Consider the following 21,297-nt stretch of genomic DNA (forward strand, 5'->3'; position numbering starts at 1 on the left):
GACATTAAACAATATTTTTATGGTATCTAAGTAGTTATTGGTCCAAATCCATTATTGACTTGTCCTCTCCATAAATCAGTATTTTTAATGTACTTGTTTGTATAAGCTTCGAATCCATTGCATTATGAACACATGTCACATGGGCGATTTTCTCTTTAGTCTGGAAAAAACCACTCTCGGCTTCATGAGACCAGCTGCAAGCTCATTGGTATGGTTTAATAGACGGTCCTTGTACTTTGTCATTCTGTTTTTAATTTCCTCCATGACTGTGGGGATATTTAGGTCCCGATGTAATTGTGCATTTGTTTAAAGTGAATAGTCGATCACAATCACGATGTCCTTGTTTTAAATAGCTACATGTATGGGTATATATATATATTTTCCTTTCATCAGCACTTGATCACAATTATAATATGTTTCAGTATACCTTTTGACCATGTACTTTATTGTGTACTTACATGTTATATTACTGATAAAAAATTATATATAAATTTATATTTAAAAAATGGTAAGCCCTTCTGGCATAATAGGGACCAACACTGTTTGAATGAGTTTCTTTCGGCATTTCTTCTCAGCAGTGGTCGTTCCGAAATGCTAGTAGTTTGTAGCTTTGGTAAACATCATTTAATTTAGAATATGACGTGAAAAAGTGCCTGTGAAGGCCTAATTTCTGAATAAATGATTTGATTTTGATTTTGATTTTGACATGTCCCACTGCTGGGCAAAAACCTTCCTCTCTCTTGTCATGCATCCCGGTCTGTGGTCTATTCCTTCATCTCTTGTCTCTCATGCCTAGGACTAGAGACTCCTAGGCATGCCTATGAAAGTTTCGGATGTTATCCTACTAGACAAATTTCGATAATAATTTAATGCTATCTGATTTTTATACCAAAATTTCAATGAGTGCCAAATCGAAGCTCACGAACTTAAAAACTCTATTGTCAGATCCTACATGCCTTTTAAATTTCATCAAAATCAGACCAACGGTTCGAAGTTATCATGTTACAAACATGTATACAAAAAATGTATTTTTTGCCCCAAGTTGATTTGTACACCTCGCTCACTTCGCTCGCTCGGTCAAATACTTACGTATATCTTAAGAAATTGTTATTCAAAGAATCTATAAGTAAATATAATCACGAAGAAAAATACATTAATACTAAGTATATAATACTTTTGGACAATACTTTATCAATATGAATGAATTTTTTTTACAGGGCCTTGAAATAGACTTTAGAAATAAACAATACGCATAATTTGGCAAATACAAATTAATATTTCGGCGACGACGCCGCCAGTTTTCTAGTTAAGTAACGAACGTAAAGCGACGAGTCACCATTACAAATAGAGAACACGATTAACTACCCCTAAATATTATGTCTCAATTGTTTTTTAGTATCTATGTTATTGACACAATAAACAGCTAAGTCAATAGTTTCATTTCTTTAAGTTTGCAACAGATTCCAGTTTATTGGCGCTTGTACATTATTCTTTTTGAGATTTTGGACTTTCTCGAAGCTGTTTGTATCATAAAAACTAAATATATAAAATTTATTGAATGTATCTAAATATAAAACGAAAACCTACATACCTAGCATATAGTACCTATGCTGAAACTATTGACACCGATATCAAATAGATTCGCGATTATTTAATTGCTGAAAAACGATTTCTTCCGAAATGCAAATATCAATAGCGGCTAAAGTTAACGACAAAGTTGACTGGTGCAACCCACTCTTTTAAGGTAAGTGTAGTGTGTATCAATTATTAATATCGCATTTCTGTCTGTCATTTATAACTTTCTTGTTGTCGGATCGAGACGTGATATTATTGAAATCAGTGGTCACAACTAGTTGAAGAAAGCACGACCTGAGTCAGTGTTTACTTATCGCGTTACAATGTTATGCTTTACGAAAAACACGGCTCATTCAATGCGAGTCGTACGGAAAACAATAACAAAATGGCGGTTTATTATGGCCGGAAGAAACGGCTAATTTTTTTAATTGTTTATAACTCAGGTGTTGAGAAATCCGAGATTAAGTTTTGCTTTTCTCTTGTTAGAAATGTTAAAAGTTTGTATATGTATATACTTATATATATACCATATGTTAAGGCCCGAAGGGCGGCTACATCTGGGTTAAGCCGGCTAGACCAAGGTGCAGCCGGTGTCACTTGGTAATCACCCAAGTGTAATAGTATTTATTTATTCGTTAACCAAAATATCGTGTTCGAATCGAATATTATAAAACTGCAACTGCTATTGTAACAAGTTTATATTCGGCTAGTTTATACCTCCGTAGAGCCATTCTTAGATTTAGCCAGCCAGATCCAGGTGCAGCTGGTCTCAGTTACACCCAGGTGTTATCTTCGACTAGACCCAGATTTGGCCTTACATTATCAAAAAGGGCCTGAAAACTGCCAATATAGATTTCGTCTTCGCAAGTGTGTTATAGGCATAAAATTTTTATGAAAATTATTGAGGTTATAATTAACTATAATAGCTAACTAACTCACCTGTCTCACTGCGTACAACATTTCGATGATAGTCCTCTTCTAAGTCCTTATTTTCACACGAAACTTCACTTCTTAGATCACTTTAATTAATAACTATCATTAGCTATGAGCCATCATAATTTACTATTTTACTAGATTTCACTGATCACTTTTCTAACTCCGATTTATTGTTTCTGTTATAAACACTCCATTTCCTGAAATTTGTGATTCGTTATTGTTTTTTTTTTGCCGCAATTTTTTTTTTTTTTAGAAATTTGTCACAGAACTGACAGGAGTCAGAGATGAGGTTTAAGATGTTACACGCGAGATCAAATAAAGATCAAACTGAAAATTTCATTTCAAAATTAACTTGTTCTAATCCTTTTTTTAATTGTAATTTTTCCAATTTATGTATACTTTCCTTACATCCTTATCTTAACATATTATAAAACAAAATTTGTCGCGTCTGTCTGTCTGTCTTCGTATAAAATGCGAAAACTTATGTTTGCCATTAAACTTTTCAAATATATAGAATATTTGCATAGCATTAATAAATAGAAGGACAATGTAATATTTTATACTTATTACGTAATTTTTTGTATGCACAGACATCAGAAAAGAGTTAAAAATGCTACGCCCCGGGGCTTCGCTCCCGTGGGAATTTCGGGATAAAAAGTACCCTATGTGTTATTCCAGGTTATATTGGTGTACCAAATAGTAGTATAATAGTAGTGTGAACGAGTAAAAAATATACATACATACATTCTCACAAACTTTCGCATTTATAATATTAGTGGGAAAATCTCATCTCAATCTAATACCAGGCAAGTAAAAACCTGTAAGATTTGATTACAAACACCGAGACAGGTGATTTTTATATTTGCAAAAAAGATTTTCCAAAAATTATTAGGAAAATTCACATAATTTATGGAAACTAGTACCAATGGCATAGTTTTTTAGTTTTTAGATAGTTACGTAGCTTGAACAGTGTTAGATTTTAATATCTCATACGAAATAATAAATAAAAGGTCACACTACAAACTAAAAGTAAAAAAAAAATGTACTGATAATTTCAAAGCCTTCGAAGACTAAAAAAAAACTGGCGATACAAGTCGTTTATTGTCAATTTAAAAACAGGAATCAAAAACATCGTCTGACGATCTTTGTTTGAATGTTTAACTTTAATATTACGCAATATGGGTAAAGATTTTCTTTGTTCGCATATTTGGACAAAAGCTCAAAAAATGAACATTAATAACAAAACCATACCAAAGAGCTTTAAGTTTAAAAAATACATTACTGAATTCATTATAATGTGTGTTATCCCATATATTAGTTGTCTGAAACAGTTGCCCGGAAAAGCCTCTGAAAAGCTCTGTACCGCCCCACTTTTAAGCGACGTCGGCGAGATCAAACGTCCCGCCGACCAATAGGAAGCGGTCGCTGAAAAGGGACACGCCTACTCGCTTAAAAGAGACGCACGCCCATCTAACTCGATTTTAATATAACCAAGGATTTCTACAACACTGTGTAACTTTACTTAGAATGTTGCTTTTAATTCTACACGGCCAGTATTTTCGAAAATATTAGTGTTGTCAATTTAACTGTTTTCTTGCTACCGAATTATACGAAGAATATACCGAATTATATGAACGATATGTTTCTCACATCTTCACATGTTGCGTTGCGTTCGGGGCTGTGAAGCCGCGAAGCGGGGTCTACGTAAATAGACATTTTGTAGTAAAATAAACATTTTGTAGATTCAACTGTGATTTTACAAACGCTTGCCTAACGTAAACCCTTCTTGGAAATTTATTGTTGCCTATTGCAAAAACAAACGAAAGGGAGGCAGAGATGTAGACACATATGTTTGGTAATAAACATGCTATGTGAGTAGAAATTATAACGAATCAATATTATACAACACAGACCGTTATTCTAGATCGAGAATCGAAACCTGCTGGCCTACCATCAACTTTTTACTGAACGATTCAGATGCAACTCAGTTCAATTTGGGAATCTAAAATGAATCGCATTCATTAAAACTTACAAAAACTTAAGTCTGGTACGTATTTGTAATGCAAATCAGTTTAGATCGTAAAGTTGATCGTGTGAAGATATGATTAACCCCCTGCACCTCTTGGCTCAGTCGCTGTGCCATTTAAAAGCCTTTTAAGACTTTAATATAAATAAATATATTATGACAAATTACACAGATTGAGCTAGCCCCAAAGTAAGTTCGAGACTTGTGTTATGGGATACTAACTCAACGATACTATATTTTATAACAAATACATATATAGATAAACATCCAAGACCCGGGCCAATCAGAAAAAGATCATTTTCCATCATGACCCGACAGGGGATCGAACCCGGGACCTCTCGGTTCAGAGGCAAGCACTTTACCACTGCGCCACCGAGGTCGTCAATATCTAATGATCTCAACTAAATTCATCTTTTCCATTATCCATTCAAATTTTACGGTTCCACCAATAAGGTTAAAGTTCTCCTTTTCCACTGCGTTAACATGAATGTTTACAATAAACATTTTTTATTGTCATGTTAACAAAAAAGGCGAGACTTTCCAACAATAAAAACTAAATACAAATATTAAAAACCATCTCCGATATTTCTGGTATTCTTTTTCTTATTTATTTGTATGTTGTATATGATATTTTTTTACAAATTTGTATATATATATATTTACATATTATATGTATATGTGTGTATATTATGTGTTATTTTATTTTATTTACTGCGCCAACGCCTCTCTCCATTATCGTTTCCTCCCACCCCAAGGTTGACTGGAAGAGATCGCTTTAGCGATAAGTCCGCCTTTGTGCCTTTTATTTCATTTTTGTATGGTTCTTTTTTGTAAATTTATCTTTCGGTGCAATAAAGAGTATTGTATAGTGTTCTTTTATTTGCTAGATAAGAGCTGACGGTTTCCAATCGGCTGAATGCACATTCTTCAAACATGGCTTTGAACACTCTCGATTAAATTCTCTATCAAACGAAAAAAACTAGATCGAAATCGGTTCAGCCGTTTGGCTGCTACGATGCCACGGACAAACATACAGTTACACAGACACGTTAAACTTATAACTCTAGGGGGTCTAATTAGTCGGGGGTTAAAAATCTTTTTAAATAATAATAAATTCAAGTCATTTATTCAGAAATTAGACCTTCACAGGCACTTTTTCTCGTCAATCTTTATATTTATAGTTATTTCTCACAAGGTACAAACTACTGGCAACTAATATGTAAATACAGTTCAAAAACCAAATACAAATGCCAGTGACCCATATTATAAATACCTCACAGACTAAAACTAGCCACAACTAACAAATTCTGAATCTCTGTTAGGTACTTAAATAAAGAAATTCATTCATTCATAACCCTCCGGAATGATCGGTCAGCTTTCTCGTTTGGTTCTATTTTGAATATTAGTTATGTTTCACGAAATTTAATTCTTTTCCCCTATCAGTATATTTTTATTTCTGTAACGATCAGTCTAGTAAAATGTCAATTTTATTTAGTTTTTATTATCGTGAGAAAGCTCTCAACTAGATCTATCATTCAACGCGTGACAATATGAGCATGTACGTCCGTACAGTCAACCGTTGAGGAGTTAGGAGTTAATTCTGGTGCACCATCAAGGTCCAGTCAACCGTTGAGGATTTAATTCTGGTGCACCATCAAGGTCATGATTATCATATGAATGCTGCGTCATAGAAACTAATATGACTTGCCAAAATATGGCATGTCGTCGAGAATGCTACGCGTTAGGCGACAGTAACAATCCTATGGCGGTGCCTGTGGATCGAAAGGTCCCAGGTTCGAATCCTACTCATGCCACATGAGTTTGTATACAAATCTAACTCATATATAGCAGTTTTCATCGACCACCACCTTGCTTCCGGTGACAGAAAGCATCATGAGGAAAATGGCTTGATGTCGTCAAGGATGATATGCGTGCCAATGGTCTGACAACTAGAGATGCCGACGACCGTGCGAAGTGGACACGAAAAAGTAGGAAAGCACCTGAGCTCCGTAGCTCAACGGCTGCGGAAGGAACCGGAAGTATGCTCAGATGAGAGAGAGAAGTTTGCTCGCGTGAATTTCTCACGGGAGCAGTAATTGTTCTCGGGTTTACATACACATATGTCCTTATCCGTACTTCAAACTACATGTGTGCAAAATTTCGAGATTGGCTTAGTAGATAAAGCGTGAAGGGATAGGACAAACAAACAAAATTACTTTCGCATTTTAGGACTATTGAAAACTAGCTTTTGCCAGTGACCATTATTTTTTCCCGGGTTGAAAGGTACCTATATGCTGTGTCCATCTCTGTACTTCAAATTACATGTAAAATTTTAAGAAGATTTTTTAAGTAGATAAAGCGTGAAGGGGGTAACAAACAAACAAACTTACTTTCACATTTGTCTGGTGTCACATCACTAATGTCATCCTTTGTAACAACTATACGTATGTGCATTTGCATTTAATAAACTGATTTAATAATAAATTAGACCTTTTAATATATAACAACATTTATAATATTAGTTAATACATATATAATGTTTGGGATCCCCAAAAATTTCTACAAAAAATTTAACTCAATTGGTTCAGTAGTTTCGTAGAAAATTAGCTGTGTCGGACATACAGATGTACGGTCAACAGCACGTGAACCTACCCAAATTCAATGCAAACTCGCCGCTATCACCGCGCCATAGAGGTTCATGCAGGGTAACATGATGTGTTGTTGACTGTACGAGCGATTTTAAAAGTGTTTCGTTTTTACCCATTGAGTTATCGATCCCTAAAATTAGTGGCCTATTTTTTATGTAGGTCAGTTGATTTTTTCCTAATAATTATCGTCCTTTATCTAGGCTTACAACGATTTGTATTTTTTGGTTGGAAATTACTAAACTCCAAAACTGTCGGGTCGATTTTGATAAAATTTGGCACAGAGACAGACGAAACCTTCACGTGTAAAATATACTTTTTATTATGGTTTAACTTGAGCAGAGTTAGGACGGGCAGCTTGTCAATTATATATCTAACTATCCAGCTAAACGTGGCCTCTGAGTTTCGCGATTCTTATCTTTGTCACCCCATCCATATTATATTTATAAATGCTACAGTCTGTCTATCTGTCTGTCTATCATCAAAATCGATTTTGATGAAATTTGGTACCTACGCATCTAGTATACGACCCCTGTTCAAAGATAGGCTACTTTTTTTGAATGATTATAATAGGGGGATGAAAGTTTGTGTGAAGATCGTGTCTGTTCCGCTTTCGCAGAGAAATTCACGCGGGCGAAGCCGCGGGCAAAAGCTAGAATGATATAATAACATGAATACTACATAAAAAATGTGTTTATATGCGTACGGCGTACTTATATATTATATGCGTTGTTTTTATGTAGTACTTATTATGTACATAATAGTTTTGTACCTCATAACTATGTCAATCAACAAAAAAATCAATACTATAAATAATGTTTCGATGTCATTTACCTATTATAAGTCACGACACTCGTACTACACATACTATACACGTGATTTTTGTATAATACCTACTTCAAAATTTACATGAATAACTCGATATTATATTTTTGCAACATTATCTTTATATTACCTTCCTTAGTTCACCTTTAATACATATATGTATTTTGATAAAATTTACTGATAAATTAAATGGTTAAAAATATAAATTTTCAAATTCAAATTCATTTAAACTTTCAACTAGATAAAATCTCACTGGCCAAGCAGAAGAATAATTAGAATATGAAAAGTAAAAAATATATATATTTCAATTTCGAATAATATTTACAAGGCGGAGTTCGGAAATAAGATTAAAGAAAAGCGGGAAAACTTCAATGCCAGTATCTCTCATGAGCTGCCAAAAATTGCACTCTAAAGCGGTCGATCGCGATTGGCCGTGCCGCTTATAAGCGACGCTCTCATTGGTCAACGATCGGCGCACATCAGCGACAGGCCACGTGCTCATAAGTTCTACGAAAATTCAAACTTTTCACGCGAACTTGCATTCCGTAAATTGTAAATAGAACACAGCTTTTTCCAATATAACGTTCACTTAAATTTGATAAATTGAAATATTTCTTCATCTATGTAAGTATTTGTATTTTTTTATGTAAAATTTATTCTGATTAACCAGTTTTGGTTTTTATATTTTTAAATTATTTAATAAGGTAAGGTCAATTATACATTTTTGCTATTGAAAATTTAAATTTAATTTAAAAATAAATAATCAAATTATAATGATGCACAAACAAAAAGCAGAGGTAAATATTTTATTAAAATTAGGAAAATATTTTACTTACAAGTAACTGGATTAATTTCATCACAGAATAAGCACCTTTATAGATACTCAAGAATAAAAATTTCCTAAAATGTCGATTCAAAAATAAATGTTAAATAAATCCAAATGAGATATTAAAGAAAACTCGTTTCGTTTAACCGTTGAGTGTTCCGTTGAAAGTCCGCAGCATATTTCCGTAATCCCAAAATGATTTTTTTTTTACTAACAAAACAATAATAAAACTTCACAAACAACAATTAATAAACAATAAAAACTAATAAAAAAATCTAACACTGTTCAGCGACCGAAAGTACCACTCATAAGTTCCCGACGACTGCAGTTCGGATGCAAATTATTTACACGAATGCAACCGTTGCATCCCGCGGCAATAGCTCTCAAACTGGCTGACAAGACTACTAAATATTATAAAAAAGTTGTTTATTTTATTTGTAATTTTAAAAATAGAACAATATTTGCTTAGAAATCGCGCGTCAAAACAAAACACAACAGCCTTCGGCGCGGCGGCAACAACAATGCTTCGGCGAAATAAGCAAGAAATATTTAACTACCAAGGCGGGGAGGGGCGCCACTCGCCCTCAGTATTGGCGCTACGGCTGTGGTAGTTATAGTTTACGTGATACACAGCTCAAATACAAATAATATAAACATTACAGCCGAGCATGCGCCGTACCAATAGAATGGGACGAAGCGAGACCCAGACATGCATACAGCTCGAGAAAAAAATAATAAAAATGCCCCATTAAAAGGTTGTTAGATGAATTCGAATTACGAACTAGCAAAATTTTTGTAGTGGCGTCGATAAATCAGTTTTTTTATAGATTAATTTGCATAAAGTTGACAGGAATAGAGACAGGACGGAAGCGTCGCGCGCAGGCGCGCTGTGCCGCAGAAAATGTTATTGACAATGCAAAATGTTTATTTTTTGACGCAACACCGTTGCGAAATGACCTGTGTAGAATGGAACGACGAATTATTAGAAATTCAAAATTTAAATTTTGCTTGTTGTTTGTTTTTTTTTTGTTTTCTTTTTTTTTTTTTTAGTGAAGGATCTATTACTATAGGAACAAAAACAAATTATGTCACAGTTACTCAAGGGTAGATATTACATCATAAGTAAGTGGGGAACAAGATAATCAGTTTTCAGTAAAGTCTGTGGGAAGTTTGAGTAGGATTTATTTCAATTATAATCCAATATGAGATCAACGCGCATGCGTGAGGCATTATTCACACCGCATCGAACATAAATTTATAACAATGTCGAATCAAAGTATTTCCGACTTTGTAAATTTATTATAAAAAAATATATTATTATTTATGTCCACATTACATACATGCACATGTCCACAAAACATGTTATTATTTTTCCCACGAGCAACGCTCCGTCCGTACAAAAACAAAATACAGACATAGAATTACAAGATCTTTTTCTCGAGTTCTCATCATATAAATTTTCACTTATGGATGTGTACGTGTTTAATACTTTTTAAGTATTAGCCGAACTGCCTTTAAATGATAAAGACAGTCGTCAAACTTAGATTAATAAAGTCTCCAAATTTTTTAACTTAGATTAATAAAGTCTTTGCCATCAGATGCCTTGAATAATGTAATAATTATGTCTTTTTGAGTGTGTTTTTGCTGAAACTAGTGTTAGGTGGTAGGGTAATCTCAGGGTAGGTTGGAGTAGAAATAGGCAAAGGCAGACAGTTGTATAATTGATAAGTAAAATACAGACCTGTGAACAATAAAAAAATACATAAACTATAGCACTAAATCATTGTAAAATTTAGAACACTTTTCCGAAACACTTACCCTTCAAGGGTCTATAAATAATTTAAGATATTTTATTATATATCTATATACATTTTATTATTATTACACCGTACTGTGGTACGTGCCGATATCGTTATGGTAATGAATGAGTCAAAATGTGATTTCAAAATATCAAGTGGAACAATAATTTAAAATTTTGAATTTAGACTGAAAGAAATAAAAATGTGTTTTATATAAATGTAGATCTCGCAAAAATCGACATCACCGCTGCATCATAGCACGGCACGTACGATGTTACTTCACGCAACGCTAGAGCGAATTACGGTGTAAATGCAGTCCTCTACCAGTATCAGGCCATTGACATTTTTATTGGGCTATGATTTAGCACCCATCGATTTCTCGTTTGCTAGTCGTCTGGCAAAAAATTAGAATTTAGCACCTTGATCCACTGAGACAGACACGAATGAAACCACACACCATTAGAGGGTTGTGTTTATTTTTTTGAAACCTTATCACGCATTGATTTATTCTGATGAATCAGTTTTTTTTTGTATAAAATTGCTGGTTGGTTAAAATTAAATTGGGTTAAATGTTACTTTTTTCAGAATCTGAGCAATTTTTAATTTTGACCCAATTTTGTATTTTGTTCTTTTATTGATAAAAAAAATTATATATTTTTGTGAACTAAACGTAGTACATACATACAAGTTGTTAAAACCTTAACGTGTCGGAACGAAACGATAAATTTGAATATTACAATTAAGAATTTCAAATATCGTCATCGGCCATATTTTAATCACATCACATCTGCAAATATTGATTGCTAGTGCTGTAAAAAACAAAATGGCGCGTGAAAAAGAAAATTAATTAAGAGGAACTATAAGGTTTAATAAAAGGAGGAGGGAGGTCGCCACGCCCTCTGAAAAGCGACGCCCAGTGCCGCTTTATAGCGACCGCCTACTGCATATTACAAGGGCTATGGTGCTAAGTATTTTAGTAGAAAATTATTTGGTTTAACTTTTTTAATAATCGAATTCAGAACGTTTACCATAAACTCATGGCTGTGACATTCGATTTATGTGGCATTTCCGATTTAAAAATTGAGATTTTTTAATTTGTGAATATGAGGAAAATTTCAGAACGAAATTGTCGAAAATCCATAGACTTAATTATAAATAAAAATAAATAAACTTTTAAAATAATCGATATGAGAACATTTATAAAACTTTTCGCTGTGGTGTTCGTTATATTAATAAATTGTTTGATAAATTGATATTTTTTTTTTACTTTTTGGAAAATTTCAGGAGGAAAATATCAGAAGACTTTCCATAGATTTAATTTAAAAAATAATAATACTTTTCAAAGATTTATTTAAGCAAAATGCCAAAGGAGTTGCAACATATGAGTTTTTCCTTTGTAACTACGTAATACTAAACACTTCGATTTTTAAAATACTTGATAAAGCATCCTAAAAACTGCAATTAATAAAAAACAATCCGATATGATAACTGTCCAAATTTATACCCCCGTGGTAGTTCAAATATTTTTTTTATCTAGCTTGTGGATGTTGTGTCCCACTGCTGGGCAAAGGCCCGTCCCCCTCTTCTTTTACACCAAACAGAAAGTCAAAATAATATAAAACAAAATGTTAACGGGCTCCTAGACTATATCCTTAATGGCGGAGAAACAGCAATATAGTCTAGGAGAACAATAAAAGGCGTCCACTATAGTATAGTATGGCGCCAACGGTAGACATAGTATACCTATAGCTTGTCTGGTAGAGTCAGCACTTTCTATAGAGAGATAACTTTTTTCTATGGAGTGTTGTATGTGAGTTTAAATTCTATGGAGTGAGTTTTAAAGTCAATCTGCCTTTACACCCTGGTGCTAGAATTTCGAAGTTATATAAGGCCCCTTGTTTTTTATTTGATGTAGGTGACGACAATTACTTTCATGTCGTTTAAGATGGCTAAGCAAAAGGATTTACTAAATATTCGAACCATAAAATTAATTGTGTACTTAAAATTTGTACATCTTTTATTTATTTCCTAACACGATTGTATATATATACTCACACCGGTAGTAAAATAACAGCTGAATCTTCAACATTTTACGCTTACCCCGGGCTTCGCGGCTTCACAACCCCGAAAGATTCTGGCAAAGTGCAGAGATGAAAGAGAGTTTTCCGACACATGAACTGAGAGCAATTAAACTTAAAATATTCTATTAAACAGCTAAAATCTTTACAAATACAACCTACTGTATGTATAAAATTATTTGAGATTTAAATGCTCCGATCTGTGTTTAAACAAATGTAACCTTATATGTAACGGCAGTAGATGAGTAGGAATTAAGGGATTATTAGAAAAAATTATAGGCGTCAACAGCATTTCAATTATTGATAGGCTGGTCCAAAAATTAAAGCTGAATTTTTAGGTTCATTTTTAAACAGACCCATACCTTTCAGGCTCCATCGCTGGTTCTGGGAACTCGCTCTATTGAGAGAGAGAAAGAGAGAGATAGAGTGAGAGATAGTGTGTGCGCTCTATAAACAATAGTTGTTCTAAGCCACTACTATTTAGCTGAAGTCTGAGACTGGCGTGAAAAGAATTTTAACTTCAATTTCTTGAATGGATTTTATTTTCAGATGATTCTCGAAAGTAGCTGTATTACTTTATGCTTTTTCCTCATCTTTTTCCGGTTTCTTCATCCTTCACTTCGCACGTCACATTCTTAGTTCACAGACCATTGGCGATAATAACATTCCAAAGGCTCTTATATCAAAGTTTAAAAGGAAATGAACAAAATAATACACAAAGAATAGAAGTATAAATATTTCTTCATTTCTACTGACGGACCTTGGGCTCCAACGCTTAACGTTTGAGGAAGAAACTGGGAAAACTCTCAAATAAGAGAGAGAGAGAGAGAGATTTCATTCATTCTCTTCTCAGCCTATCTATTGTCCAGATTCATAATAGATCTGGTGAGGCGTTCGCTTCCGTCCTAAAATAGGACCACTCCATATCCTTCGGCATGTCGTACGAGGCGACTAAGGGACACATAGCCGAGACAGCTGATAGGCAACAAACCAAAAAGTATTTAAGTAAGTTTTCACATGTTCTTCTCGGAGACATTTAAAGAAGGAACTTCTTAAAATACTTGGCATAATCCCATCTAAGTATGTACAGATAGATAACCTTTTCATAAATAAAAGTTTACACATTTTGTTATGGGAATTGTCAATAAAAAGTGTTTTTCGCCGATTGGCGAGCTCGTAAAAATGGCTGATTGGACTTCTAATAGTTTTGCTGGGTAATAATGTTTTACTATAGCCATAGACTTCAGTCCATGTATTTTTACAAGCTTTTATTTAAATTGCAATGTAACTATCCTTATTGTGGAATCTTGCAACTCAATTTTGAAGCAGATATCTTCAACCGATTGAGCTGAAATTTTGTACACATGGTTAGTTTGTATGATAATGCATTATTATGGAAAGCATATGGTACCTGATGGTGCAAGAACGTCTCCAGATATGGGAACTCCTCAACGATTTACTGCAACAGACTTGATTTTTTTGTCACATATTGAATAAGATTTCTGACAACAATAACTTATATATATTCTTTACTACTTATAATATTTAAAATTCAACATAGTAATGTCTTTCCATGCTGTGTTTTAGAACCTATGTTAAATATAAATGATTTTAAACAAGATATACGTTTATGAAGTTGAATGTGGTAACAATCAATAAATTATTAAAGCTTTTGCACATCCAAATTTTCTGATCAGCTGATCTGGATCGCACTTAACATGAAAAGTCGAATTTTATCTCTAAATTATAAGTTTCTATTAGAAGTTATTGTAATCTATGAACAAAGTATATCGCAAATATTTGTACATTAAGTAATTAGTTGTAAATCATTGTAGATTTGTGGAAATCAAAAATTATAGTCTACATATTTACATAATCGTGGAAAATTAAAAACTGTTACAGATACAATATTTATTAGCAAAACACAAAACGAACTAACGCCTCAACCAGTAGGTACCAGATCTGATCCTGTTGTACTCTGGCAAGTTCTCAGTGGGTCCCACCCCTGCCACTGCAGGGCACCGGTCATAAATATACTTATCGCAGACCTCCCTCAACACGAGATGATTCACCGAAGACAAACAATCGTAAGAGTCCTGCAAAGACTGCCTTCCGCAACGATACATTATCTGCATACCCACATCATGGCAGGAATCAATCGAGCCTTGCACGCTCCGCGCTATTTTCAACTTGGCCGCATTTATCCCCCTCTGCACATCAGTAAACTGAGCCATCGTACAAAGAGCCATCGTAACTCTTTGTATATTGTACAACATATCCTCCAAATGCATCTTATCCGCTACAAAATAGACGCCCCAAAGTCCCACGTCCCTATAGGCGAAGTAAAATGGTTCATACCGTTCACACATCCCAGTTGCGCCCGCTTGTGCTAAAAGATTCGCATGTATATACCCCGGCTTCGCTTGGCTTCTATCCCAGGAGCCCAACATACAAGATGCTACCAACATAGTCCAGTATTCCACTGTTGTATATCCAGGCGCTTCAAAAGCTATAGCTACATGAGCTAAAGGTAACGAATCATCTCGGAAAATAACCTCAGAGCCAGTGAAACGAGCCGGCCCTTCCTCGGACTGCATCGCTGGATTGCCTTCCAAGCAACCAAAGGATTTATTCACAAGTTGTAACATCTCTTCGTGTTGCATACATCCAGAACTAATAATCGCCAGTTTGTAAGGCTGGTAATGATCCTTCATAATCGAGGTGCAATATGGCGGGTCAAACGCGTTCAGATTTTTCGTGGGACCGATCACACGCTGAGCTAAAGGGGTCCCCTGAAATGCGGTCTGGTGTAAATAGTCAAATAGAACCTGTTTAGGGTCGTTGTCAGCATCGATCAATTCATGCATGATTTGTTTCCTCTCCAATTCGATTTCGTTTTCAAAGAAAGCCGGTTCAGTTATCATTTTGCTGAAGATATCGATTACTGTGGATCTGCTTTCATAGAGACATCTTGCGTTGAATATTTGGAGTTCCCTTCCAGTCGAGGCACCGAGTTTGATTCCAGACGCTAGACACAGATCTTGCAGTTCATTCTTCTTCATGCTTCTAAAGCCTTTGTAGATAAGATGTTCTATGAAATGGAAAATACCATTGTTACATGCTTTTTCGTATCTGGAACCAGCTTCAACGAAAAGTGAAATACAACATAAGCAAGACCTGGTTTCTTCGGTGGCGATACGCACGCCATTTGGGAGTATGGTGAGTTTCGTGTTAGAGGGTACTTCGGAGGGTTTACACTCCCCCCCGCAACTACGGTACCTCAATGAAGACCTTGCTAACTTCGCAAATATTGAACATTTTGATTTGATCATTTCAGAACTGAATACAACAGAGAATAGCCGTTTTGATGTTATTGCGTTTTCGAAATTGACATTGTTGATGTACAAATGATATACGATAATACGATGGCCGTCATGATTTTGACATTATTTTTTACTTATAAACCAAGAGGATATTTTTCACGTTATTGATTTTCCGGCCATACCTTACCGATGGATAAGGTTGTTTATGAAAATAAAATCACCCACTCATCTTCGCGTGTTCCCGTTTGCATTCGGGGCTATGAAGCCATGAGGCCCAGGGTCAACGTAAAAATAAACCATAATATTTTGAAGATTTGGCCATGATTTTACAACCGGCCACCTGTCTGTAGTTAATCCTCCTTGGGAAAGAAGTGTATTCAAATAAAATAATAAACATTTATTTCAGGCTTCAAAAGAAGTATTTATTTCAGACCAGACAGACAGACAGGAAATATATAAAGGTACCCTTGTAAAGGTAAGTACCTAATTAGCAAAAAGAAAAAAGTGATTACTAAAGTAAGTACTGTTTCTATGTTTCAGGCTTGCGCATATTTATTATGGTAGTCAATAAAAAGTGTCTTCACCGCTGTGTGGAAGTCTCTATTGTGCAATAAATGTTGACAAATAAATTATATTTCCAATTCAATAAATAGCAATATTGGACTTCTGATGAAAAAATAAAAAAGTAAAGAATTAATAAGCTACTTAAAAATATATCTGTTTTGTACACAAGTAGGTACTCGACCCACGTCCCTATTTAGTACCCCAGGCCCCAGACAATGCACCAGAGCCACAGATTTATATTATTAGACCGAAGCCCTGAGCCCTGTTTAACACGAGCGCATTTTCGAAGCGCATTACAGCGTGCAAACGCGCTCCTTGGCATCACTATTGTTGCCTATCATCAAGGCTTGTCCCTTAATCGCCTGGTATCCACGCGAGGTAAAAGATAAAAGATACTTTAATTGCAAAAACACTTGTAAATTGATACATAAAATATGAAAACACTTAAACTCAACATGCCTTACAATAGAAAGATATGCAAATATAGACTTAAGTAAAGGAAAATGCTATTTTAACTTGTAAGATTTGTACTTAACATACATACTTACATACAAGTCAAGTTAAATAAAAGCTTTTACTAATTAGACCACCCAGAAGCATATTAAATATACTCCTCTAACGCGTTTGTGTCCTGTGTGCTGTGTGAGGTGAGCGGGGTATGGTGTGCTGAGGCAAGGGGTTTTGTGCGGTAGCTGGGAAGGCGCCTTAGAATTAATGGTGCTGACCCCCGCGCAGAGTCGTACCTGGTGCAACGAATTTCTCTCGCAATACAGCGAGGGAATGCCGTCAGCGTGCTGTCCACTTTTGCACCAGGTGCGTCACGGGGCGGTCTTTTTGACTAAGTTTCCAATAAGAAACGATTTGTATATAAATTTTAACAATTAAAATAAGATAAACACGAATGCTTATGAATTTAAATGATTAGGATATGAAGTTGTACTAATTGTTTTTATTTATTTAACTTCATTAATAAATAGTCCTATAAAAGAATTCCCTTTTTACAAGGCGAACTATTCTAGTGCGGGAACCAAACGCCACGTTTCTTTTATTACGCCCGTGCGAACGAGACGTAAAGGTCGTGTTATTAACTTTTTTGTACTTAAACTTTTTTTAAGAACACTCGGACGAGATATCCTTTGAACCAACAGGGGGCAGTAGATTAGGTACACCAAGATATCGTGTCAATATTACTTTGTCTCTGGAAAAAGGCGACGAACAAAGAAAGGGACTCGTAGACAGGAATGTCCTGTGGAGAAATCTATATCTTCCATTTCATTTAGGATAAACTGGGTGAAGTACGAAAAAATAAACAGGTCATCATACCACTTTTTCTGAATGCCCTTGAATTAGACTATAGAATGTGTAACACGTCGTTTGACTCTAACTATGAAGACAACTGATGGATCTATCAACAAAAGTCAGTAGCTTTGAACTTTTTCAAAGTAAATTCTGGCTGAATGTATTTCTTTGTTTATTTTTTAAATATCTAGTCCAGTGTTTAGATGAAAAAAAAATCGGGAAACGAGCTGGGAGCACTCTCAATTACATTCTACTCGATTCCAGATTATTTTCATCTCATTAATATTTTCAAAATTAATTAAAAAGCTTGTGTGACATGTATAACAAAACTGTAATAGTTCATTGTTGTATCTCGTAAGTACTTTTATCAGGTTGATTTTAGACGTTTGCTCAAAAATTTTCTCACGATGATTCCCTTCACCGGAAACAAGTGGTGATCGATGAAGACTATTAGGAATCAGATTGATATACAAACTCATGCGGCACAAGTAGGATTCGAACCTGGGACCTTTCGGTCCACAGACGACCCTCTTAAACATTACACCACCACCGCTCCAGCTACGTCACTATAAATTATTTTTGCTTGATTCTTGTTTAAATATAGAACGCACCCTATGTTGTCAATGTCAATTGAGAACTGTCAAATGTCAAGTTTTGCTTTTCCCGCGGACTGCGTTCTCTTCCGCTGCGAATTTTTCACTAGATTTTCACTAATAAACGAAACTAATAAATTACCTGTTTTTCATTAATCCTAACCTTTATGCAAACTAATTGAAGGTTACTCACCAGTATTGGTAGCTGCACCATTGGTCTCTGAAAAAAAGAAAAAAAAATTTCAATTATCAAGATAAGTCATGTACCTACATAGATAAAAAAAAATATTTGTAATGTACATAGTTCTCTACTATTACTACTATACATACATGCTTTTTGTAAATAGGTATGCTGTTATTAAAAAAAACAATATTTTCCCAAATAAATCTCACAATGTCATAGTCTAGAGCCCTGCTCAAACTGTATAAACAGACGCTAAATGCTTTTCAATTAATAACTATAATTTTGAATCGAAATAACAATAATATACGTTATTACTATTAATGTATTGTCATTGTTTTTTTTATGAATGAAACTCGTGTAAAAATACTTGTTTTCCAAATTAAATAACTCTCCACAAATTCAAGGCTCATTAATCTTCGACCTTTTTAGAATACTATAAGTACCTTCTCGCGCGTGATTTAATTTTTCAATTATTTACGAAACTCAAAAGGATTCGCAATATGCATGGGATAGAATAATAAAAATATTTCGAGGGACTAGAACAAATAGTTTTAGTGGCCCGTCCTGACTTTTCTGGGGGAAAACATTGTACACCTAAACCTATTGGTGAAAACCGCATGAAAATCCGAGCAGTAGTTTTTAGAGTTTATCGCGAACAGAAAAACAGAGCGGCAGAGTACTTTGTTTTATGTAATATATAATTAAAGGATTTAATCTTTTTTCAACACAAGCTTTTAGTCACTTGATTGATACCTTGTTGTATTACTTGTTAAAAAAAAAACAAAATGGCGACTCAAATATGCAATTATTTTTTTCTACTTACTACAAAATGGTCATCAAATTAAAGGTTATAATGGTCATAATGATTTAGAATATACAAATTTACCTACTTTGAAAATTAACCAAAATCTCCTTTCAGTTGAGACGCGGGCAGATATTTGATTATTTTAAATAATTCCGTGTTACAATTTGAGTATAACAAAAAGTTTGATTGCCACAATAAATAAAGTAAAAAAGGGGGTTTAGATCTGTGGGCGAAGGGCGGGTTAGCATTTAACTTCTCACCATCGAATCGATTCGAATTGAGACATAGCGAACCAATCACATTACGCCATTGTGACGCAACGGCAACGACACTGCAATGTGATTGGTTCGCTGCGTCTCACTTCGAATCGATTCGATGGTCAGAAGTGAAATGCTAACGCGCACGAACCCCTCTGATTTCGCATTAACAAAATAGAAAAAAAAAAGGTTTTGTCATTATCCATAAAAAAATTAAAACATACTTTATATTAAGGTTCGTTTTCTGTCAATAGCAAACATTACAATGCGCTATAGTAACAAAGCATATGACTTTTTTATGATTAACAACGGGGTATGTACAAAATTAGAAAACAAAATGTTTACTTCGTCGTTTTTTTTTTTTGGAATTTACATAGAAGATCAAGGCTGGGCGACACATATGAGCCAAAATCTTGTTGTATGTTAATATTTTTTGCTATAAAACAATCGTCTATTGACGTACATATATGTACACGAGTCTGGGGCTATAAATAAATACCAATTTATTAACTGTCAAAATCTCCTTTTTTCATATGTCTACGTTACAGCTAAACCACGAAGTGTGGCTACACCTAGATATAGCTGGTCTCAAATAATGACACCGAACTTTTTTTAGAATGTTTGTTTGTCTGTCTGTCTGTCTATTTATTTATATATTTTCAGTAAAAAGTTGAAAAAGTTACGGAGCACAACATATGGTAGTTTTTATATCGGAAATATACCCCTAGGTAGGGGAAATAGGGGGAGCAGGTTTGTATGAAACTTCGTCACTTTAAAGTGAGACACATGAAGTTTTAGATTTAAATATGTTATTAGTAATAAAGAATAATGCATTAATTGGATTTTGATAATTGCATCCCTATGAGCATAATAATTGATAACGGGACGGAACACGTCCCGGGAAACGGGAAGAGTAGCGGGAAACGAGATGTGAAAAACGGGCCGATAAACATTGCAGGTAACGAAACAGGACACGTTGTGGAAAACGGGACAGGATGGGACATATTCCGGAATACTTAAAGGGACACGTAACGGAAAATGAAGCGAAAATCGTAGCGGGAAACGGGAAATTGACGATATTAATTTAAATCAAACAAATGTTACCAGTCCAACAGAATACGCATTAACTGGGACTATCATTCGATTGTTTCCTTGGAAGGGAAATAGAAGAACTGAATGTCGGCGAAGCCGCATACAAAAGCTGTTATTAAACAAATAGGTAACAATAATTGTGCGTGCGCAGCCCTGAACCCTTGTAGTCTTTCGACAAAAAACCGTGCAAAATAAATCACGATACGAACGCTGGTGGATTTAATTTGAAAAGAAAAACATGAAAATCAAAACAAACTCGTGTTTTCAAACACCAACTTATACATAACGTAAACTCACCACGTACGATATGGTGAAAATCTAAACAATAAATCGTATTAAACCGAAATAAGTATTAACAAGAAAATTGATTCGCAACAAATAGCGATATGTTTTTTTTTTTTACACATACGAGTAAGGGCGTGTTCCCATTGCTCAGTCGCGCACCACGTTGTAGCTCCGTCCTACCTTTT

General features: G+C 34.7%; 2 protein-coding genes across 5 annotated transcripts in view; both read right to left on the reverse strand.

The window, feature by feature from the left end:
* The window catches only part of FoxP (Forkhead box P), a 62,735-nt gene that overhangs the window by 17,465 nt on the left and 23,973 nt on the right, over window positions 1-21,297 (reverse strand). For 2 of the 4 annotated variants that reach the window (XM_053762926.2, XM_053762927.2), the window contains exon 3: window positions 18,683-18,709. In XM_053762926.2, coding sequence (XP_053618901.1) covers window positions 18,683-18,709 — 27 coding nt within the window. Of the gene's footprint in view, window positions 1-2,514; window positions 2,709-9,135; window positions 9,349-18,682; window positions 18,710-21,297 lie in introns of those variants that run through there. The other 2 variants (XM_053762928.2, XM_053762930.2) reach the window with 2 other exon arrangements.
* Window positions 14,604-16,047, reverse strand: LOC128680117 (cytochrome b-c1 complex subunit 1, mitochondrial-like). Its single transcript, XM_053762931.2, has 2 exons — window positions 15,888-16,047; window positions 14,604-15,801 (listed from the first exon to the last, which is right to left on the reverse strand). The coding sequence occupies exons 1-2, from the start codon at window positions 15,916-15,918 to the stop codon at window positions 14,645-14,647; spliced, it is 1,188 nt and encodes a 395-aa protein (XP_053618906.1). The 5' UTR covers window positions 15,919-16,047; the 3' UTR covers window positions 14,604-14,644.

This window comes from Plodia interpunctella, chromosome 23 (genome assembly GCF_027563975.2).
Source record: "Plodia interpunctella isolate USDA-ARS_2022_Savannah chromosome 23, ilPloInte3.2, whole genome shotgun sequence".
Taxonomy (NCBI): Eukaryota; Metazoa; Arthropoda; class Insecta; order Lepidoptera; family Pyralidae; genus Plodia; species Plodia interpunctella.